This window comes from Bufo bufo, chromosome 9 (assembly GCF_905171765.1).
Source record: "Bufo bufo chromosome 9, aBufBuf1.1, whole genome shotgun sequence".
Classification (NCBI taxonomy): Eukaryota; Metazoa; Chordata; class Amphibia; order Anura; family Bufonidae; genus Bufo; species Bufo bufo.
Window position 1 is genome coordinate 155,453,303 of NC_053397.1, and position 24,112 is coordinate 155,477,414.

The window sequence follows — 24,112 nt, forward strand, 5'->3', positions numbered from 1 at the left end:
CTGACCTGTTGTTCAAAAGTGATTTGTTGAGTCTCCAGCTCCTGTCCCTCCTGGTCATGGAGTCCAAGACAAAGGCTGCAGTGCACGGAGCGTGATCAGAAACGGTGATGCTTCCTATCCCAGCTGTGCTGAAAGAAGGCAACAGAGAGACAGATGTTAAAATATAATCCAACCTCTGATATGATTTATGGGGGTTGGAATAGAAGGACTAATCCTTCACTGTTGGATTGAGAGATCTCTACACATCTATCAGCTGAAGCTCTTGGAGTTTACTGTGCAAGCGGCTAATATGTTTTTGCGCTATATGCGACCTGGAGGTAGGAGTCAACTGTAGGATTAAGGACTAAGGGCCCTTTCACACTTGCGTTCTTTTCTTCCGGCATAGAGTTCCGTCGTCGGGGCTCTATGCCGGAAGAATCCTGATCAGTTTTATCCTAATGCATTCTGAATGGAGAGAAATCCGTTCAGGATGCATCAGGATGTCTTCAGTTCCGGACCGGAACGTTATTTGGCTGGAGAAAATACCGCAGCATGCTGCGCTTTTTGCTCCGGCCAAAAATCCTGAACACTTGCCGCAAGGCCGGATCCGGAATTAATGCCCATTGAAAGGCATTAATCCGGATCCGGCCTTAAGCTAAACGTCGTTTGACGCATTGCCGGATCCGACGTTTATCTTTTTCTGAATGGTTACCATGGCTGCCAGGACGCTAAAGTCCTGGTTGCCATGGTAAAGTGTAGTGGGGAGCGGGGGAGCAGTATACTTACCATCCGTGCGGCTCCTGGGGCGCTTCAGAGTGACGTCAGGGCGCCCCACGCGCATGGATGACGTGATCGCATGGACACGTCATCCATGTGCATGGGGCGCTCTGACGTCATTCTGGAGCGCCCCGGGAGCCGCGCGGACTGTAAGTATACTGCTCCCCCGCTCCCCACTACTACTATGGCAACCAGGACTTTAATAGCGTCCTGGGTGCCATAGTAACACTGAACGCATTTTGAAGACGGATCCGTCTTCAAATGCTTTCAGTTCACTTGCGTTTTTCCGGATCCGGCGTGTAATTCCGGCAAATGGAGTACACGCCGGATCCGGACAACGCAAGTGTGAAAGAGCCCTTAGTTAAGATCTGTACCAACAATAATGGTCCCTTCAGCAAAAAGTTTGATCTTATCAAACGCCTTTATAAGCCACTGTACTGCAGAGGTTTTCGGTGCGTAGAGATTCACCAGTGTGAATTTGCGAAGCGCAAGTTCCCCTTTCAACAGGAGCATTCTACCCTCTGCATCCGAGAGTTGTTGCTCTAATATGAATGGTACTGTATGGTGAATAGCTATAGACACTCCCTTAGATGCAGAGGATGATGCGTACTATGGAACCATTGCTTATATGGAGGTGTTGGTAGTTTTGGTATTCTGCCAGAGCGGAAATGCGTTTCTTGTATAAACACTATTTCTGAGTTTAGTTTGCGCACCATAAGCATCACTTGGCGGGTTCATGCCTTTTACATTGAATGTGGTGATCTTAATATCCCTCATGCTGCGATATATTGTCTCAATAAAACTTACACAACAGAAAAGTGCAAGACAGCAGAATTCGGGGCGTGTAGTCGCCCAAACCTCACGAGTCCGTCACAGACAAGGAGAGATAGAAAATGGAGGGGGGGGGGGGAATGGGTGTATATAAGGGAGAAAGGAGTTAGGAGGAGAAGGAGTTGTGATCCAGTGAGCCTGGACAGGCCTTGTGGCTAGAGATGTCCCAAATAGTTCGCCGGCAAATAGTTCCTGGCGAACATAGCTTGTTCGCGTTCGCCGCGGCGGGCGAACATATGCAATGTTCGGTGCACTCCCTATACATCATCATTGAGTAAACTTTGACCCTCTACCTCACAGTCAGCAGACACATTCCAGCCAATCAGCAGCAGACCCTCCCTCCCAGCGATGGACTGGCCATCGGGAGTACCGGGAGAATCCCGGTGGGCCGATCGAATTATGGGCCGCCGGGCCGGCCATCAGGGGCAGGGGGGTAAAGCTCCAGTAACAGCAGGGTAGTGTGGGGGCGGCGGCGCGGCGCGGCGCTCACTCACTGACGTCACACGCCTGCTCCTCCCACTAGGCGGCGCAGGCGCGTGACGTCAGTGAGTGAGCGCTGCCGCCCGCACTTGTTACTGGAGAGGCTCAGGCTGGAGGCGGGAGCTGAATGAATGTAAGCCTGTAAGGTACTGTCTGTAGTTAAGAGACTAAAGAGATGAGATGAGCGCTGCCTGTGTTAAAATTAAAGTTACTGTCTGCAGCCTGCACTGCAGCCGGATCGGATACCGATTTATTAATGTTATACTACTGTGATGTGAGTGGCGGGGAGGGGGATCTATGGATGACGGCACTGTTATAGGGAGGGGGATCCGTGGATGGCACTGTTATGGGGGGGGGGTCTGTCATGTGGATGACACTTATGGGGGGGGGGGTCTGTGGATGACACTTATGGGGGGGATCTGTGGATGGCACTGTTATGGAGGGTATCTGACTGTGAATGGCACTGTTATGGAGGGGTATCTGTGGATGACACATAGCATAAGATGCTATATACGGTATGTGCCATCCACAGATCCCCCCATAACAGTGCCATCCACAGATCCCCTCCATAACAGTGCCATCCACAGATCCTCTCCATAACAGTGCCATCCACAGATCCCCTCCATAACAGTGCCATCCACAGATCCCCTCCATAACAGTGCTATCCACAGATCCCCTCCATAAAAGTGCCATTCACAGATCCCCTCCATAACAGTGCCATCCACAGATCCTCTCCATAACAGTGCCATCCACAGATCCTCTCCATAACAGTGCCATCCACAGATCCCCTCCATAACAGTGCCATCCACAGATCCCCTCCATAACAGTGCCATTCACAGATCCCCTCCATAACAGCGCCATTCACATGTTATTTTTTGAGTGTGTTTGGGAAAAATAAAGTGGGCCGGTCTGGCTGAAGTCCAGGGCCACTTTATTGTCCCAGTCCATCCCTGCTCCCTCCCAGACCCTCCCACCTCCTGGACAGCATCAATTTTACATTAATTCGGAAGCTGCATTCTTAGTGAGAGGAGGGACAGTGTAGCTGCTGCTGATTTAATAGGGAAATCGATAGCTAGGCAAGTGTATTAAGTGTCCACTGCAGTCCTGAAGGACTCATCTGATCTCTGCTGTAAGGACAGCACCCCAAAAAGCCCTTTTTAGGGCTAGAACATCAGTCTGCTTTTTTTTTTTTTTTTTTCCTGTGTAATCTAATTGCAGTTGCCTGCCTGAATAAATAGCAGTCAGTTAGACATACGTGTTTGTGTGTTTAAGGCCCAGTGCAGTGCATAGTGTCACTTCAGCGCCATTCATATCTGGTGTCACATTCGATTCCATTTCATTCCGCTTCAGCCCCCCACACCCTTAATGACCAGACCACTTTTTACAATTCTGCACTACACTACATTTAACGGTTTATTGCTCGGTCACACAACTTACCACCCAAATGAATTTTACCTCCTTTTCTTCTCACTAATAGAGCTTTCATTTGGTGGTATTTCATTGCTGCTGACATTTTTACTTTTTTTGTTATTAATCGAAATTTAACGAAATTTTTGCAAAAAAAAAAGACATTTTTTACACTATCAGTTGTAAAAAATAAAAAAAAAAAAAAAAAATACATTTCTATATAAAATTTTCTCTAAATTTATTGTTCATCATGTCTTCGATAAAAAAAAAATGTTTGGGTAAAAAAAAAAAAAATGGTTTGGGTGAAAGTTATATTTACAAACTATGATACAAAAATGTGAATTTCCGCATTTTGAAGCAACTCTGACTTTCTGAGCACCTGTCATGTTTCCTGAGGTTCTACAATGGCCAGACAGTACCAACACCCCACAAATGACCCCATTTTGGAAAGTAGACACCCTAAGGTATTCACTGATGGGCATAGTGAGTTCATAGAACTTTTTATTTGTCACAAGTTAGCGGAAAATGATGATTTTTTTTTTTCCTTACAAAGTCTCATATTCCACTAACTTGTGACAAAAAATAAAAACTTCCATGAACTCACTATGCCCATCACGAAATATCTTGGGGTGTCTTCTTTCCAAAATGGGGTCACTTGTGGGGTAGTTATACTGCCCTGGCATTTTAGGGGCCCTGATGCGTGAGAAGTAGTTTGAAATCCAAATGTGTAAAAAATGCCCTGTGAAATCCTAAAGATGCTCTTTAGAATTTGGGCCACTTTGCCCACCTAGGCTGCAAAAAAGTGTCACACATGTGGTATCGCCGTACTCAGGAGAAGTAGGGCAATGTGTTTTGGGGTGTATTTTTACATATACCCATGCTTGGTGAGAGAAATATCTCTCTAAAAGTCAACTTTTCCCATTTTTTTTATACAAAGTTGTCATTATAGAGAGATATTTCTCTCACCTAGCATGGGTATATGTAAAAAGACACCCCAAAACACATTGCCCAACTTCTCCTGAGTACAGTGATACCACATGTGTGACACTGTTTTGCAGCCTAGGTGCGCAAAGGGGCCCAAATTCCAATGAGTATCTTTTAGGAGGGCATTTGGATTCCAGACTTCTTCTCATGCTTTAGGGCCCCTAAAATGCCAGGGCAGTATAAATACCCCACATGTGACCCCATTTTGGAAAGAAGACACCCCAAGGTATTCCGTGAGGGGCATGGCGAGTTCATAGAAGTTTTTTTTTTTTTTCACAAGTTAGCGGAAATGTTTTTTTTTTTCTCACAAAGTCTCCCTTTCCGCTAACTTGTGACAAAAAATAAAATTTTACATTAACTCACCATGCCCTTCAAAAAATACCTTGAGGTGTCTTCTTTCCAAAATGGGGTCACATGTGGGGTATTTATACCGCCCTGACATTTTAGGGGCCCTAAAGCGTGAGAAGAAGTCTGGAATATAAATGTCTAAAAAATTTTACGTATTTGGATTAGGGGTATGGTGAGTTCATGTGAGATTTTATTTTTTGTCACAAGTTAGTGGAATATGAGACTTTGTAAGAAAAAAAAAATATCAATTTCCGCTAACTTGTGCCAAAAAAATGTCTGAATGGAGCCTTACAGGGGGGTGATCAATGACAGGGGGGTGATCAGGGAGTCTATATGGGGTGATCACCACCCTGTCATTGATCACCCCCCTGTAAGGCTCCATTCAGAGGTCCGTTTGTGTTTTGCGGATCCACGGATCGGATCCGCAAAACACATACGGACGTCTGAATGGAGCCTTACAGGGGGGTGATCAGGGAGTCTATATGGGGTGATCACCCCCCTGTCATTGATCACCCCCCTTGTAAGGCTCCATTCAGACGTCTGTATGTGTTTTGCGGATCCGCGGATCCATGGATCGGATCCGCAAAACACATACGGACGTCTAAGTGGAGCCTTTCAGGGGGGTGATCAATGACAGGGGGGTGATCAGGGAGTCTAATATGGGGTGATCAGGGGGGGGGTGTAGTGTAGTGGTGTTTGGTGCTACTTATTACAGAGCTGCCTGTGTCCTCTGGTGGTCGATCCAAGCAAAAGGGACCACCAGAGGACCAGGTAGCAGGTATATTAGACGCTGTTATCAAAACAGCGTCTAATATACCTGTTAGGGGTTAAAAAAATCGCATCTGCAGCCTGCCAGCGAACGATCGCCGCTGGCAGGCTGTAGATCCACTCGCTTACCTTTGGTTCCTGTGAACGCGCGCGCCTGTGTGCACGCGTTCACAGGAAATCTCGCCTCTCGCGAGAGGACGTGTATATGCGTCCAGGAGGAATAACAGGGTTAAAAGAAAAAAAACAATTTTGACTGAATAAATAGCAGTCAGTTACACACGTGTTTGTGTGTTTAAGGCCCAGTGCAGTGCATAGTATCACTTCAGCGCAACTCATATCTTGTGTCACAGTAGCTTGCATGCATTGTACAACTTAACTAATCTAAAAAAAGATGACAGGCAAAGGCTGGCCACCCCGCAGGGGCAGTCGTGGTCGTGGTACTGTGATTCCCTTTGGCCCTAGACTAATGCCCAGTGTTCAGAGGCCACGTACCCTGAACTCGAAAAGTTCTGAGGACATAGTTGACTGGCTAACACAGGACACCCAATCTTCTACAGCTTCCGCTCGGAACCTTGACGCACCATCCTCCTCCAGCTCAGCTTTGGGCACCTCTCAAGTTACCACTCGCCCGCCTGCCGCCACCACCAACACTAGCACCACAGCAGCTTCCCTTGATCTGTCAGAGGAGTTATTTACACATCAGTTGGAAGAAATGAGTGATGCCCAACCATTATTGCAAGAGGATATAACAGGGATATGTCTCAGTCAGGCAGCATTACACACATGGACGTATGGTGTGATGATGATGATGATGATGTTGTACCCGCTGCTGCTTCCTTTGCTGAGTTGTCAGATACAAGTGAAGCAGTTGATGATGATGATGATAATGTGTCCGTGGATGTCACGTGGGTGCCCGGTCGAAGAGAAGAACAGGGGGAAAGTTCTGATGGGGAGACAGAGAGGAGGAGGAGACGAGTTGGAAGCAGGGGGAGGTCGTCGCAAGGAGCTAGTGGCACAGTCAGACAGCATGCATCAGCACCCGGGGTCAGCCAGACAGCACGCCAATCAACGAATGCTGTTGCCACCACCAGAATGCAGTCATTGCAGAGCTCAGCAGTGTGGCATTTTTTTTGTGTGTCTGCCTCTGACAACAGCGATGCCATTTGCAACCTGTGCCAAAAGAAACTGAGTGGTGGGAAGTCCAACACCCACCTAGGTACAACTGCTTTGCGAAGGCACATGATCGCACATCACAAACGCCTATGGGTTCAACACATAAGTACAAGCAGCACACAAACTCAAAGCCGCAATCCTCCTCCTGGTCCAGCATCTTCAGCCACATCAACCACTGCTGTCCTCCTTGCCCCTTCTCAACCATCCGCCTCTCGCAGTTCCTGCTCATCTGCCCACAGTCAGGTGTCTGTCAAGGACATGTTTGAGCGTAAGAAGCCAATGTCACAAAGTCACCCGCTTGCCCAGCGTCTGACAGCTGGCTTGTCTGAACTCTTAGCCCGCCAGCTTTTACCATACAAGCTGGTGGAGTCTGAGGCGTTCCAGGGGGGACTTAACAGGGATTAAACTGATAAGAATAGAACAACATAACACACCACAACTATCTGGCGGCACATTAGATTGCACGCGCAGTGCCCCAAATTTGAAGTAGGAGGACCGACCAAGCATCTTTTTCCATCTCCCCATTCCTAAAATCGATGCCATATACACGTCCCCTGATAGGGGACGTAACAGGGATTAAACTGATAGGAATAGTACTACTTAACACACCTTATAATAACCCAGAGAGAGGCAAAGCAGAGAGAGGAGTCTGAAGAAGAGGAGTCTGAGGAGGAAGGTGGCTTTGAGGAGGTGGAATACCAACCACAGCAGGCATCCCAGGGGGCTTGTTGTCACCTTTCGGGGACCCTTGGTGTTGTACGTGGCTGGGTGGAGGAAGAGACCTTCAATAACATCAGTAAGGACAAGGAACGGGACATGGCTAGTAATATCCAACCTTATGCAAATGGGGAGTTTGCGGTTGTGCAAATGGACTGTTTGCGGTGCGTTAAACGGGGAGTTTGGTCTGTCACTGTGAAGCGGGGCGTAACCCTTACACTACCTGATCGATACAACATCATACCTGATGTTTTAAAGCACGTTATTCCAAACAATTTAGGAATGTTAGGTGATTTATGCCCATTATGGATTAAAACCCGACTCTGCGTCAACTACGTAATTTTCCATGGGAGTTTTGCCATGGATCCCCCTCCGGCATGCCACAGTCCAGGTGTTAGTCCCCTTGAAACAACTTTTCCATCACTATTGTGGCCAGAAAGAGTCCCTGTGGTTTTAAAATTCGCCTGCCTATTGAAGTCAATGGCGGTTCACGAACATTTGCGAAAATTCGCGTTCGCCGTTCGGGAATGGAAAATTTTATGTTCGCGACATCACTACTTGTGGCCTGATCGGTGATCAGAGATAGACCGTTCGATAACAGTGGATTTAGCACAATGTACAAAATGAACAAAGTAACAGTCTCGGCTATAATAAAACAGGCTTATTGCTCAGAAATAGCAGGTTTCCCAATTTGACAACTAGGCCAAAAAGGGTATATACCCTTTGAAGAAAAACTAGTTCTAAGTGATTGGGATGAAAGACAGAGCTGTTCTGACGCAGATCCTCCCTAAGGAGAAAGAAAAAGAAACAGAAAAAGAAGAAACAGAAAAAGAAGAGAAAGAAAAAGAAAGAAGATGAAAAGGGAGGCTGTAAGTAGTTGGGAGAGTACAAATTGAGCAAATCATGAAACATTAGCTATGCAGTAGGTAAACAATATCGCATTCGAGGACACCACGGAGGGTAGAAGGGGGCACACAGCTGTCTATAGCATTGAGGACAAATTAATGCAAATCAACAATACGGAGTAGTGGTGAATTGTCAGGATCTCTCATGATGGCAGGGAGCCCCAGGCTTATGTAAGTGGTGGCATTCCTTGTCTGTTCTTGGTCATCTTGCCATGATGGATTTCCTGCACCTTTCTCCATGAGGCCTCTCGCGGGAGTCGTGGCCATGCGGTCGGGTGCACTACTGGCATCTATGTGGAGACCTTTATAGGAGCGATTTCTAGAACCGACCATGCTTTTTCTAGGTCTTCCGATGTGTGTGTATGGCAATCCTTTTCCCATTTTTGGAGGACTGAGATACAGAACAGGTATAGCTATGAATATGGCAGTTTATGCGTCCTCAGGGCCTCCAGGAGAGGCTTCATAATGTGGCGCTTGTTCAAAGGTAGATGCAGCAATGTCCTGATATATAGCAATGTCCACCCCCGCGTACGACAGCTGGCCCCTTGCTCTGGCAGCAGTTAGAATGCGGGCGGTGTCTACAAAAGAGAGGATACCACATATAACATCTCTTGGTCTTTCTGTTGTCTTCGGAGCAGGCCTCAGCGCTCTATGTATGCGCTGCTTCTTGGCCCAAGAGGTCAGCGAATATTTCAAGTCCCACTTTTCGCAGCCATTCCACTGCCTAGGTTTCTGGCAGCCCTTTCATGCACACATTTCGCCTTCTGCTGTGATTTTCTTGGTCCTCTAGCATGATCAACGCCTTATTTAACTCTATAGTGTGCGTCTCCAAGCCCTCCGAATCCGATATAATCCCTTGAGTTGTGGCCTCTACCCACTGCCAGATATGTATGAGCCCAGACTTAATGTCCAATAGTTCTGTGAGGACTGGTCTGATTGCCCTTTCAAGAGCTTGCCCCAGTACTTTGGTTAAAAAAAAGACTTTCATATCAGCAAGCTGTCGCAGGCTTCTGTTTCCTCACCCTGGATGCTCTCCTACTCTGACTCCTCATCGTCAGCAGCGCACGCTTCCGCCTCCACCATCTTGGCCCCGACGTGCTGCGCTTGAGAGTTCCTTTTTTTGAAAAAAACTCTGGCTGGGTTTTTAGTTTTTTCCTTGTTGAATTTGCCCATCATGAAACAGGTCACTGCTAGTGAAAGTGGTCTCAGACGCTTGGGTGTGGAGGAGCTGAAGCTTCACACAGCCCTCCACCATGGCATCCATGCGCCCCCTACCCCCATAAAGCACTCTTTTGATAGTAGATTACAGACTTTACTGATTCCATCTTAAATCTCTTTTATACAGTGTACCTGTTTAGATTCTTCAGATTTATTATCGCCCGAAAGGAACAGTTTGGTTTCTTAACTAGGAAGATTGAAGAGTAAAATCCGTTCCCTTGTTCCTTTAACGCGGACATGCTCAACCTGCAGCCCTCCAGCTGTTGTAAAACTACAACTCCCACAATGCCCTGCTGTAGGCTGTTCAGGCATGCTGGGAGTTGTAGTTTTGCAACAGCTGGAGGGCCACAGGCTGAGCATGCCTCCTCTAATGGGACTTGCATTACGGCCTTTTTCTGTAAAAGCAAAGCGATCTGCTGGTCCATCGTTTCCGATCCTCTCCAATTAATTTTGAGTTTTCCAGTTATTTGTCTGGAGGGATTTGCAGGAACTCCAAACAGTAACATTCCCTGATGGACAAGAACACCCAAGGAGAGGCATGAATTCTTTCCCAGGCTAAATGAAAGTGTTTCACCTTGCTCTGCGACCCCTTCTCCTGCAGCAGCCCTCCAGTCAAACCAGGCTTAACAAACCTAAAGGCCCTGCACATCATGCTGATCCATAATCCTGCCTTCAGAGGGACAGGAAACTGCAGAAGGTAAGAGGGAGGGGGCCCTTTATTGGCTGATCTCAGTTGTTTCCTGTCCCTGAGAAGGCGGGATATCCTCCAGGTGGTGCCATTGGAATGTAATGGACAAACGAATGAACAACACAATCTTTATTTCTCAATATTCCATGCTGTTAAACAGTCTGCTAAAAAAGCCAAGACGTCCGGCAACCATAATCTTAAGAGTGCAGCAAAGCTTTTGATGATGATCCGCAGGCACTGTTTCAATGCTGCACATTTACATTACATATTATGGCACAATAGACTGCAGAATTACAGATGGAAATGCAATGGGAAGCGTTCTGATATTTTTGATATCCGACAACATAAAAATGTAAGAAAACAATACAATAAGGTACAGAGTGGGGGGGGGGAGGAATTAAATGGTTTTTCAATTTTTCATGACTCGAGTTGACACTACACGCACTCAGACAGTCAAACATCAGGATCCAGTCTCAGTAACAATTTCTTTATATACTTACACTATAGCCATGCTCATGTGGGGAGCATTTCAGTATAGACAAAAATGTTTCATGTTAAATTTAAGTTTTACATATAAAAGTCCCCTTGCATAACTGTAGCAGTCAGCTCTTGGGGCGACTTTGGGCTAAGTTAACATTTGCATTGTGGCTTTCGTTTATAATCACCAATATCCACTGACCCTATGGACTAATAGGGTCTAACATTTTTTTTATCAAATACAACGGAACTGGCAACAAAAGCTATGAATAGAGCCTTCGATGTAGATGCGAACATAGCCTTAGGCTGCTTTGAAACAGCTGTTCTTGGGCGGACCATGGCTCATGTGACACAAACTCAAAAGATTTATGATGCTGCAAGTTTCTGCCCGACTGCGGATTTACTGTACTGACAGCATCATGAGTATAATAGAGCAGATCTGCAGGCCAGATACCACTATGATGTCATGAGTTAGAGGGGTATCTGAGACAATGGGGGCATATTGCTAAGAAAAACCCTTTAAAAAAAAAAAAGTCAGACGAGCCATGGTCACTCAGGAAATGATGTGACCGTCAAACAGAAGGCTTCCTGGACAGCAGATGGCCATCTGAGTAATAAATATGCCTTAAAGGGCTTCTGTCACCCCACTATACTAATTTTTTTTGGTGTACTTATAATCCCCATACTGCGATTTATCCATACATAATGTGATTAATCATTTTGGTTCAGCAGATTCTGCAAAAAAATGACTTTTATAATATGCAAATTACCTGTCTACCAGCAAGTAGGGCGGCTACTTGCTGGTAGCAGCCACATCCTCCTCTCATAATGACGCCCCCTCCTCATGTTGATTGACAGGGCCAGCGGACGCGCTCGCTCTCTGCTGGCTCTGTCTGCATTCAAAATCTGGCGCCATACCAGTCTTCAGTCGGCGCAGGCGCACTGAGGGGGAGGACACTCGCTCGGCCGCTCCATCCTCAATGCGCCTGCGCCGGTGACGTCACATCTACACCCGGCCCAGGCGCATTGCGGATGGAGCGGCCGAGCGAGCGTCCTCCCCTCAGTGCGCCTGCGCCGACTGAAGACTGGTACAGCACCGGCGCCAGATTTTGAATGCAGACAGAGCCAGCAGAGAACGAGCGCGTCCGCTGGCCCTGTCAATCAACATGAGGAGGGGGCGTCTTTATGAGAGGAGGATGCGGCTGCTACCAGCAAGTAGCCGCCCTACTTGCTGGTAGACAGGTAATTTGCATATTATAAAAGTACGTTTTTTGCAGAATCTGCTGAACCAAAATGATTAATCACATTATGTATGGATAAATCGCAGTATAGGGATTATAAGTACCCCAAAAGAGTTTAGTGGGGTGACAGAAGCCCTTTAAGTTTATAAAATATTTACAAAACACTTTCAACCAGAAAGTAGGAAGGAGGATATGGCCAGTCAAACTTCGAAACAGATTTAATAATCACAACTGTTAAAGCATTTTTGATAAATGATTCTTTTCCATAACAGGTTTAGTAAGAGATGGGCAAAGAAAATGGCTGCTAAAATAAGATTATTGAATATAAATATTTAAAGTAACTAAATTAGTTTAAAAACAAAAAAAATACATACTTAATGTAACCACAGATTGAAACAGCATACATGGTTTAAAACAACCTAATGTTAACGTTATCATTGTGTTACAAGAGCACTTTGGATGAAAAAGAGGGGTTGCTCAGGATCAGACAGTCCATGGGATAATAAAAGAAAACACCACACACCTTTTCTTTTAAATCTGGACAACCTCTTTAAAGAAAGCGGACCTTCCACCACTCCTGACACGCCTGTTTTAATATTACATGGGGAATGCATGAAGCTAACAGTTCTGGAGCATCTACTCTATTATTTAAAGGGATTCTGTCACCTCGTTTTCGGTTATAGAGCTGCGGACATGCATGGTTAGATTGCCGCTAGCATGTCCGCAATATACCGGTCCTATAGGGCTGTGTCCTTTTATTTGGTTTAAAAAACAAACATCAATTTTACCAGTGACTCCCTATAATGAGGCAAATTATAAGATCCCATGTTTTACACAGCAAATTTTAGGTCTTGGGATCAAGATACATAGACCCACAGGGACAGAACACTAGTGCAAACAGATATATACAAAAATATTTAACGGTTCTCCCTGCTTAACAATGAGCTGCTTCAACACAAAAAGACCCTTTCAGACCCTAAATAGCCACAAAGTGAAAAGAGGTGCATCAGACAAACCGGTGAATGTAAAAATGATAAAATTTTTGTATTTGAAATTAATTTCCATTACCTTTTAAGAAATTGTATGAGACACAGAAAATGTTGGGGGTCATGTACTAACATTCTATGCCAGAGCAGTTTTGTGACAAAATGTTCAACTTTTTAGCTATTTCTGACACTCAAGCAACTTTTCCATGGAGTGGGTGAGGTATGAGCAGGGGGAGTTAGGGTTACCAACATGTGACCCAGAAATCTACTGCAGCTCCTGGCAGACAGACTGCAGAAGATGCAACAAGCTTATTATTAAGAGGCACGTGGCATTCTAGGGAAGTTTTTTAGTTATTTTTTTTTTACAAAAACCAGTGTGTGAAATGCCGGTCTTTAGTAAAATGATACCCATTTTTTTTTTTAAACCCAGAAACAGCACCATGCTGTATTACCAGGCAAAGCCCATGGAAGATTGTAGTGCCGTTTCTGAAAAAAAATAGAGAAATAAGGTTTTTTTTTCCCCCTCTTTCTTGCTTGTTTCCACATGTTCTTCTCCCCAGCAGTCAGATTCGCTGCTCTGTGTCGTTCTATTCTTAAAAGGGTTGTATGAGATTAGAATTTTTTTTTAAAATTTTTTTTAATCTCATACAACCCTTTTAAGAAGAGAACGACACAGAGCAGTAAATCTGACTGCTGGGGAGAAGAACATGTGGAAACAAGCAAATTACTTTAAAGGGGGTTGGACAGGATTGGGGGGGGGGGAAAGAAAAAAAAAAAAAAAAAAAGTAATTTCCCCCCTAACAAACTGTACCATGACTGTCCACGGGTTGTATGTGGTATAGCAGCTTAGCCCCATTACTCCACTGGAGCACAGCTACAATACCGGATACAACCCATGGACAACTGTGTTGCCATTTCTGGAAGAAGCCGGCTAAATTTTTTAATACTGTACTGTTAAGAGAAAAATTTAATGGGAACCTCTATATTTATTGCCAGAGGTCATCTACTGCCTTGTACAGCCTAGTAACAAAAATCTGCATCAATGCATTTTATATCAAATGCAATTGCATGTAAAAAAAAACCAAAAAAAAAAACCACCCACTCAGGAGTCATAAAAGCGTTCCATAGATCTGTCAGGTCCTCCAGAGTGAGAACCGGTCTTTGTAGTCACTCTAAGCTCTGGCTAATAGACGAGGATCTCAAGTAGAGGATACACGAGTTATGCAAGTGATTATTAAAATGGCAGCCCCATCATTTAGTACTGTTACAGCATGTTTCTGGGATATGCCACATTATAAACAGCGAGGGGACTCCAACGGTCCAAAGGACTAAGGGATAAAAGTTTCCAGTGTTCCTGACCTCCTGCTACCCAGGGAACTGCAACACTGTTCCATTTGAGTTAGGCCTCATGCAAACAGCAGGTCTGCAATATGTGGGCACTGGCCGTATGCTCCCCGCATCATGGATGCGGACCCATTTACTTCCGTCCGTGCCTCCGCACCGCAAAAATATAGAACAGGTTCTATTTTTTTGCAGTGTGGACCAATCACGGACACATTCAAGTTGAATGGGTCTCAATCAGTCCCGGACTGCAAATTGCAGTCCCCAATGCACGGAACGGCCGCGTGCATGAGGCCTTAATCGGTTGTGTTGCCGTTGTCTGTACAGTGGGTGGCTGAGGCTGCTGTGCAAGGGGATCTCTTGTACTTAGCTGGCACTGTGGCTCCTCCATTCTCAGGAACACCGAGGGTCCCACAGTATACAGATTACAGCATGGATTTTGGTAACACAATAATTGAATATGGCATTATTGCCTCCTATCTACAATGCAAATGCAACAGATGAAAAATAAATATAGCTTAACTGACCAAGGCTTAAGAACGAACAGTTTTCACAACTCAGTCTGAAAGTTCACAGGAACTGGTACACATTACTAAGTTATACAAGCTGCTATGGTACGACATGCCAGAAGCGGAGTAATGGATCTTAAAGAAGACCTTTCACTAGAATAGAAAATCTAAACTAAGCATACACAGACATGTAGAGCGGCGCCCAGGGATCCCCCTGCACTTATTATCCCTGGGCGCCGCTCCGTTCTCCCGGTATAGGCTCTGGTATCTTCATATGTTCGGCTCCACCCAGGGGAACCTGCCGGCATCTTTCTCCCAGGCTGTAGCGCTGGCCAATCGCAGCGCTCAGCTCATAGCCCGAGAGAAAAAAAACCTCTCAGGCTATGAGCTGAGCGCTGCGATTGGCCAGCGCTACAGCATGGGAGAAGGACGCCGGCAGGCTCAACTGGGTGGAGCCGAACCTATGAAGATACCGGAGCCTATACCGGGAGAACGGAGCGGCGGCCAGGGATAATAGTAAGTGCAGGGAGATCCCTGGGCGCCGCTCTCCATGTCTGTATACTTAGTTTAGATTTTCTATTCTAGTGAAAGGTCCTCTTTAAAGTATAAACTGCTATTAAAACAAAAATAGAGTAATTCAAGCATAATCCAAACTAAATGTGGATGAGAATTAATGCATCCTAAATAATGCAATGGAAGTCTTGCTTGGAAATGACATGAAACTAATTTATAAGCAGAAGTGTCACATTAGGCTTCTCCCTCCCAGGTTTACACAGGACGATTACCGTAATCTGCTTCTCAAGATAAAAAAATAAAAATAAAATCATTCCTTAAAATCCAATTAAATTTATAGGAGTTACAGCTACAATCCGGCTGTTCATTAAATTAATTTGCTCTTTATCATCCTTAAGCCGGTCAACAGCAAGTCTTGACACAAAGGCGATTTAATTGCTATTAAGCAGTGGCTATTCAAGTAGCCATTGACAATAGTTTTTTAGGGCTTCACTGGCTGAAGTGTATGGAACTGCAGGATAGCTGGGAGTGTCTGCTTCTTTCCATTAAACGGTAATTGGGGCACACTGAAGCTGTTGGAAGGAGAAAGTAGTTGAGCAGCCATGTTTAACAACCCCCTGCTGGGGCACATGTCCCTTGAGACTTCACTTTATGCCTCTGTCCACCGCGACGTCTTCCTCCTCCTCCCGTCTTGGGCTATGAAAAAAAAAGGAAAAAAAAAAAAGTTAATACAATAAGTTATGTATTGAGAAAATCACCATTGATTGTTAACATTCAGTCCACCAGGAATATGATTTGTGCCAGTGGATACCATGAACAGTCTCATGTATATAGTGACAGCTTGCCCGAAACAGGGACTGTACATGTTGGCGTTTACCCCCTTGGTATACTAAGAATTTCAGGAATGATTTGGAGTTGCTGCAGCTTTCACCCTTTTTTAATGTGTAGGGTGAAATCTGTGGTAAATATGTATGGTGCCATTTTGGGGTACACATTTTACTTTCTGGGAGGGGGATAGGAAAAAAACAAATACTGCCACTGAGTTTGTTATAAATTTAGCAGCATTCATTTTTCAGCATAACTTTATTCTCTGAGTCAGTATGATTACAGGGATACCAAATAGTTTTTTTACGTTTTACTACCTTTGCACAATAAACCCCCCCCCCTTTTTTTTTTTTTTTTTTTTAAAGAAGAAAATATTTTTGCATCGCTGCATCCCAAGACCAGTAATTATTTTTTTTTTCTTTCTATGGAGCTGTGTGAGGACTTGATGTTTGCAGGATGCCTTGTAGTCAGTTTGTTTTTTGTATAATTTTGGGGCATGTTACGCTCTCTCAATCCCTTTTTTGGTGGCGAACAAAAAGCAGCAATTTTGGCTTTTTTTTTTCTCATCCGTATTATTGGGGGGACACAGTCTTGACCTTGGGTATGGGTATTGCCACTAGGAGACGAAACAAAAAATAACCCAAGGTGTCCCAAAAAAGGGGTGGGGGGATGATATCCACCCTTTTACTGGAATAGTACACCCCAGAGAAGGGACACACAAAGATGAGACTCGGTAAGAAGCTCCCGAGTAAACTAGCAGGAAAAAAAAAAAAAAAAGAAAAAAGGAGCTCATGTTACCAAAAAATATATTGTTTATTAAGGCATGATTAAAAATGACATTAGTGAAGCCAATAAATAAATGGTGCCATGAACATGATGAAAAGTCGGAGCGGAGGACAGAAAAAGAAACGCCACCCCGGAAGAACAAAGCACACGGATCAAGAAAGCATGGTACAGTGTATAAAAAAGAGACATGGTTTAGAGCATTGTCTCTGCATTGTTTTCCATGTACTGGATATTAATGGAATAAGGTACCAGGTGAGACGCATGTCAACCGCATGAACACCTCTGTATATGAGTCATTGGTATGCAGGCAGGCAGTAAACCATAAAGTAATGCTGTAGACCAATGAGCAATGAAAAATGAGGGTAATGATGATGGCGGTACAACAGAGGGGAACAGCCGGAGACAGGGACTCACCGAATGAAGAGCCGTGTGCTAGGAAAAACCAGGGTGGCGCTACCCCTTTTTTATACACTGTACCATGCTTTCTTGATCCGTGTGCTTTGTTCTTCCGGGGTGGCGTTTCTTTTTCTGTCCTCCGCTCCGACTTTTCATCATGTTCATGGCACCATTTATTTATTGGCTTCACTTATGTCATTTTTAATCATGCCTTAATAAACATTGCCACTTGGAGGTGGACCCTTTCGGGTCACCAGGTCCGGTCTCCACAAAAGTCCCCTCTGTTACCGTTGTAGCTACCCTTACCAAGGGGTAACACACCGAAGCTGGTGACCCGGCTGAAGCCAGGGGGGAGGGGGGCAGAAAACGCCAGACGGGTGAGTATTCTCTCAGTCCCCAAGGCCCCCCATTCCTCCTCCCTTCTGAGGCCTCAGTTTTGGCAGGTGCCCCCTCCCTAGGGGTTGGGGAGACTTCTGCCTATTCCTAGACTTTCTCTAATAGCTCAGTGTGTTATTAGGTCGTTTCCTAAGAAAAATGCCCCTGTAATCTGGTGATTAACCTGCATGTGCATTTGGAAGCTAAGGGTACTTTCACACTAGCGTTTCTTTTCTGGCACAGAGTTCCGTCAAAAGGGCTCAATCCCGGAAAATAACTGATCAGGCATATCCCCAAGCATTCTGGATGGAGTGTAATCCATTCAGGATGCATAAGGATGTCTTCAGTTCAGTCACTTTGACTGATCAGGCAAAAAAGATAAAACCGCAGCATGCTACGGTTTTATCTCCGGTGAAAAAAAACCTGAAGACTTGCCTGAATGCAAAAAAATAAATGCCACATCAGTTTTGCCGGACGACACCGGAAAGACTGATCTGGCATTTCAATGCATTTTTCTGACTGATCAGGATCCTGATCATTTTTAAAATGCCTGATCAGCCTTACAAATGCCATCAGTTGGCATACGTTTTGCAGGATCCAGCGACGGAACTGCTTGCCGGATCTCTCTGCCACAAGTGTCAAAGTAGCCTAAGCAGGATGTGTTGTTGAGAGTCCAACCTGGTGTAGTAATTGCTCTAGCCCCACCAGCTGCCAATAAGCTCCGACCCTGCCTTCTGCTTAACCCCTTCCTTGCCTCAGTGCTACTGTGCTAAAGAAAGTGCTTCTGGGCTCTGTTGAGGCTTGCAGTGCTGGTTATTAGTACAGATGAATGTGGGTGCAGTTCCCTTTGGTCTGTTTGGTTATAATTCAGCTGTACTGATACATACGTCCTATGCGCTACTGCACTCCCTGTAGCTTGCCCTCTTTCTACAGGCGGAGTAGTTACATGGTAGCATACCCTACTTCCATAGGCCCTTCTATAGGCGGAGTAATTGCACGTGCTCTGGATGCTGTGCACCCTATAGCATTACCCTCCTTCCATAAAAGGTGGAGTAATTGCACGTCCAATGGATACTGTACATTTTGTAGCATTACCCTGCTTCCATAGACTGAGTAATTGCACTTGCAGTGGATACTGGGCAGCTTATAGCATTACTCGCCTTCCATAGGTGGAGTAATTGCACTTCCTGGGTGCTGTGCTGCCTTTAGGATTACCTCCTTCCAGAGGCAGAGTAATTGCACTTAAACTCGATGCTGTACTGATTGTAGCATCACCCTCCTTCCATAGGTGGAGTAATTACACTTACATTGGATGCTGTACTGCCTATTGCATTACACTCCTTTCATAGGCAGAGTAATTTGCATTTGCACTGGATACCGTACAGCAATACATTTCCTTCCTAGGTGGAGTACTTACTGTATAGCCTGCACCATTACCCTTCTTCCATAGACAGGGTAATAGCACTTCCATGGAGTACCGTACAGTCCGTTTCATTATGCTCTTTACATAGGCGGAGTAGTGCCACTAACCCTGGACATGGCAGGAGGGTAAAGCTACCGGCTGTACCAAGGGCAGAGTAGTTGCACCATCACTGGATCCTATGCTTCTGCTAGCATTCCTCTCCTTCCATAATAGGAGTATTTGCACTTACTCCGTATACTGTACATTTTGTGGTATTACCCTCTTTGTATAGAGTAGTTGCTCTACCACGGATTCCTATACAGGCTATTGCATTACTCTCCTTCATTGGGCGGGTAACTGCACTTCCGCTAGATACCATACGTCCTGTTGCATTACCCCCTCCGCAGGCGGAGTAATTGCACTAATACTGGTTGTCATCTGTCCTTTCAGTTGTCCCCCTTCTATAGGTGACTTGCACCACAATTGCATACTGTAGATCCGGTAGCATTACCTTCCTTCTATTGGTGGAGTAGTTGCACAACCAGTAGTGCTTACACTACCCGTGGACCCGATACATTGTGTCGTGTTTCCCTCTTCAGTCAGCGGAGTGATGTTCTATCGCATTTTAAGTCTTTGTTTTTAGGTGGGACGGTAGCAGACAGGCTGTGGACTCAACACGATCGACATCCATTCTCTGTCAGTAGGTGGATCAGATGCATGGCTTGTCAGTTTCCTTGCTCAAGTGGAGGATGGCACTAGCACCATATTCTGGGTGTTTACTGCCGTTTGGCCTCATTCTCAGGGGGAGCCTCTCCTCTGGTCCTGGAAACCATAGTTGGGCTATGGCCTCCACCCTATGAGGTAGCCTTGCGCTGGCCACAGATTTTATAGCTACTCTTGTTCCGTGCCCCTACTGTGGGACTCCGTCCCAGGGGAGAATTTCTGTTCACAGTCTCCCTTCTAGGGGTGGAACCTTCTCACTAGTTGTAGCTGTGATTGTGCCTACATTTCCTTATCACTGTGCTCATGCTCTGCCATCACCAGGTGCGATAGATCCTCCAGGCCTTATATGTATGGTGTTCCTGAGGCGCTGGCTGACAGGTACTCTTATTCCTTGTCATCTGCCAATACCATCACAGGTTTCAGCTGGTGGGTTTGCTCACTTCGTAGGTATTAGTACAGCTTTCGATGCATGGTATAACCTGCCGATATCTAGGGTGCGAGCTTTAAGCCTTTGCATTGCCTCTACCTTCTACTACGGTAACAGCATCAGCATTGCCTCAGTGTGGTTTTGGGTAGGCACTTATTCAGTTTGCATGTGTATTGTTTGCACGGCTCCCCTCCCAGTTAGAGCGGTGGTACTGTCCTTGTTGTCACCCCTAGATGCTGGTTCCCCCTACTGAGCCGCATCAGCCTTCTCTACTTCTCTCCTTTCGTAGGGAGAGTAGTTGCACTTTCTCCACATACTGTTACTGCCTGCTTGGCTAGTGTTCATAGCCATTGGGGGCTCGTATGCACCTTTTTGCTGTGGGGTGCCTGCACGAGTGGTGCTGGTCCAGGTTCTCTAGCCCCGACTTGTTAGTCATGGTCCTGCTGGAGTGTTCTTTTCTGCCAGTCCGGTATGGTGTGTGGGGCCTCTGCCTTCAGGCATCCCTACTTCCTCCCCCATGGGGGAGGACAAGTTTGGTCACATATGCAGTTCTTTGGCCCTTGATATCCAGACGCCATTATTTTTCAGCGGAATTTGGCTTCCGTTGAATCCTTGGGACCTTAATCTGGTGCTCTCCAGTCCTCTGTTTGAACCTCTGCAGCAGGAATCCCTTCGCTTCCAGTCCTGCAAAGTGGTCTTTTTGGTGGCAGTCTTCCATCCGTAGGGTGTCGGATCTAACGGCTCTTGCAGGTCGGTCGCCCTTCATCATCAGCGGGCATCTGGTTTGGATTTGCATCTATCCGTTACAGACGTCCTTTTTTCGACGGACTAATTCATTATTAGTCATTTCGGAGGGACCGAGACGAGGGCTGGCAAACTCCAAAGTTTCCATTTCCCAATGGATTTGTTTGGCTATTGTGGAAGCGTACCGCATCAGTGGCCGGGCTCCACCCTTCCGGGTTACTGCTAATTTTGCTCGGGCAATGGTTGGGCAGTACATCATAGGGCTTCGGCCTTTCAGGGGTGCAGGGTGGCTGCCTTGTCGTCTGGGCACACTTTTCAAAGTTTTACAGAGTGCACACCTTTGCATCTTCTGACGCTTCTCTGGGGCGTAGAGTTTTGCAGAAAGCGGTCCTCGAATTGGCAGGATGGCTTCTTCATTTATGACCCACCCCGGGGACTGCTCTGGAACGTCCCAAGGTCAAGACTGTCTCCCAATGATACGGATGAGAAAACTCTGTTTTTGTACTTACCCGTAAAATCTGTTTCTCTTCCGCTCATTTTGGGGGGGGGGGGGGGGACGATTACTTTTTTTTATTTTATTTTCTTCTTCTTTTTTTTGTGGGGTACAGATACAGAAGGAATAGGCTCATCTATATCCACTTACATGCCAAGGACAATGGCCACCATGGCATGTTAGTGGTTAAACAGTCTGGAATGGCACACCCCAGCTCTTATGCGAGAGCCAAACCCCTGCTCTCGGCTGCACGGGAGACCCAACCTAAAGCTGGGAGGGGGAAGCTGCAAGGAGACCAGCTTCTTTCTGGTCACTGAGTGGTGAGCTGACTATCCTTAAATTTTTTATACTCTATAGGGATTTCTGTCAATTAGCTCCAAGTGATTTTACAAAGTTTGTTGATCATGGTGGAAGATTAATCTTCTACCTAGTTGAAGCATGTTTTTCCATGAGATCTGCCACCTGAATATTTTATATTGTAAGTTTCCTTTTCTAACTGACACTTTAAAATGCGGAAAGTTTTTGGATTTCACCTGTACCTGTGTTTGCAGTGGGGATGCTCCTGAGGCGGCAGCATTAGCTGTGGGGGAAACCTCATCTGTTACTGCTGTCCCTGGGCTCGATTCTTCCTTCTTTCCAAGTGGACCTTTTTTGGTGGACTGCATCTTTACCTGTTGTGGCTTTGAGTTCATTGGCAAGTTGTTTGTGCTCTGTAATAACTGGAAATTACACAGTAATTACAATTTTTACTCTACATTTCTATCAATATCATTATATACAATGAAATTTAAAAAGTGCAACTTCAATATCTGACGTGTGCGAATACTAGAGTTGCCATCATTATTCAGCAAATGTATTCTTTAGTGCTTAGACAGATGCATTTCTTTTAGGGCTAGAGGAATGGACACACATGGGTAACCGATGAGGAAACAACGATCAGTCATTTTAGTCTTGAAATAGTCTGACAATCTCAAACATTCTCTCAGCGAGGACTACTCTACCTTTGTTATGGTGCCCACAGCTTTGGTTCGTCCCTCTCTGAAAACCAGCCTTTGGTCTATATGCAAGTACTCAGGAGTCTTAATGAATCTGAAGTGAACTGTAGCTTTATCACCAGTACGTAGGCAGTCACGGCTCATGCTCAAGATGGTGGCAGTTTGGCGAATACTTCCACAGTGTACTAAAAGAGAATATTTCTTTGACATGTTATATAAAGTACAAGGTCACTGACTACTCAGAAGATTTAGAATTAAACATGAAGCTGTAGGAGACATACCTACTGACTTAACCTTTGGCTAGCAGCTCTCTCATATGAATAACCAGCCATGAAAATAGGAATGCAAGACGATAGACAAATTAATTATATAATGCTAAGCTGAACCTTTGGATGTGCTAGTGTAAATTTTCTTGCAGTATGTTTGGAGGGTAGCCCCCTCCTTTAGATTGAGCACTCCCCACCCATCTGCCCAGGGCTTCTGAGCAGAGTATAAATGTAGCTGGTTCCTACACCGCCCTGAACATTGTAGACTTAGGTTAGGTCCAGGAGAGGCAGTTCTGTTAGTGTTAGGTACCCATCTGCGGAAGCCACCTTGATGCAGTTTGATCAAAAATGTGCGCAAAGAGCTTCTATTTTCTATGTATAGTAGCACTTTAATCCAGAATAATCCCTAGTTCTATTGTTTGCACGTTCAATGATGTGCTGCCATACATTTGTTTGCAGTCTGCATGCTAGCTTTATGGATGTGCACCTGTGCTTGTCTAAATGTTCTTGCGGAATCTTTGAACCTTATCCTGTAATGATTATTCAGGGCTGTACACATTTATGCTCTTCAATGTCTCATCAGAAGCTCGATGCATTATACTGACAGCATGCTGAAAGGTTATTTAGCACCCTTGAGTATAACACAGGGTGTGCCATTTATATGGATACACCTTAATAAAATGGGAATGGTTGGTGATATTAACTTCCTGTTTGTGGCACATTAGTATATGTGAGGGGGGAAACTTTTCAAGATGGGTGGTGACCATGGTGGCCATTTTGAATCCAACTTTTGTTTTTTCAATAGGAAGAGGGTCATGTGACACAAACTTATTGGGAATTTCACACGAAAAACAATGGTGTGCTTGGTTTTAACGTAACTTTATTCTTTCATGAGTTATTTACAAGTTTCTCTTTGTTTACAGCCATTGACATGTCGCCGAGGTTAACACGTGAGGAGCGGATAGAAATTGTGTTGATGTCTGGTGAACGCAGTAACCGGGTCATTGCAGCAGATTTCAATGCAAGACACCCTACGAGACCACCCATCTCCCATGCTACAGTTAGCAAACTGCTTGCCAAGTTACGTGAAAATGATTCAGTGTTGGATTTGCCAAAATGTGGACGCATGAAATCTGTCTCTAATGAAGAAACATCAGTGGCTGTCCTAGCTTCATTCAGCAAGAGCCCACAGCGTAGCACTCACCGCATGTCACTGGAGAGTGGCATTAGTCGAACATCCCTTTGGCGGATATTAGCTACTCACAAATGGCACACTTACAAACTCCAGCTACTGCAGCATCTCAACGATGATGACCCAGATCGGCGCACTGAATTTGC

At 45.4% G+C, this 24,112-nt stretch overlaps 1 protein-coding gene across 1 annotated transcript in view; it reads right to left on the reverse strand.

Moving 5' to 3' along the window:
- Window positions 1–15,574: 15,574 nt before the first annotated feature.
- GTPBP1 (GTP binding protein 1) overlaps window positions 15,575–24,112 on the reverse strand; it is a 69,803-nt gene continuing 61,265 nt past the window's right edge. The window contains exons 10-12 of the mRNA XM_040407686.1: window positions 22,515–22,693; window positions 22,053–22,232; window positions 15,575–16,038 (exon numbers count right to left, since the gene is read on the reverse strand). Of these exons, the coding sequence (XP_040263620.1) occupies window positions 15,949–16,038; window positions 22,053–22,232; window positions 22,515–22,693 (449 nt within the window). The 3' untranslated portion in view covers window positions 15,575–15,948. The remainder of the gene's footprint in view (window positions 16,039–22,052; window positions 22,233–22,514; window positions 22,694–24,112) is intronic.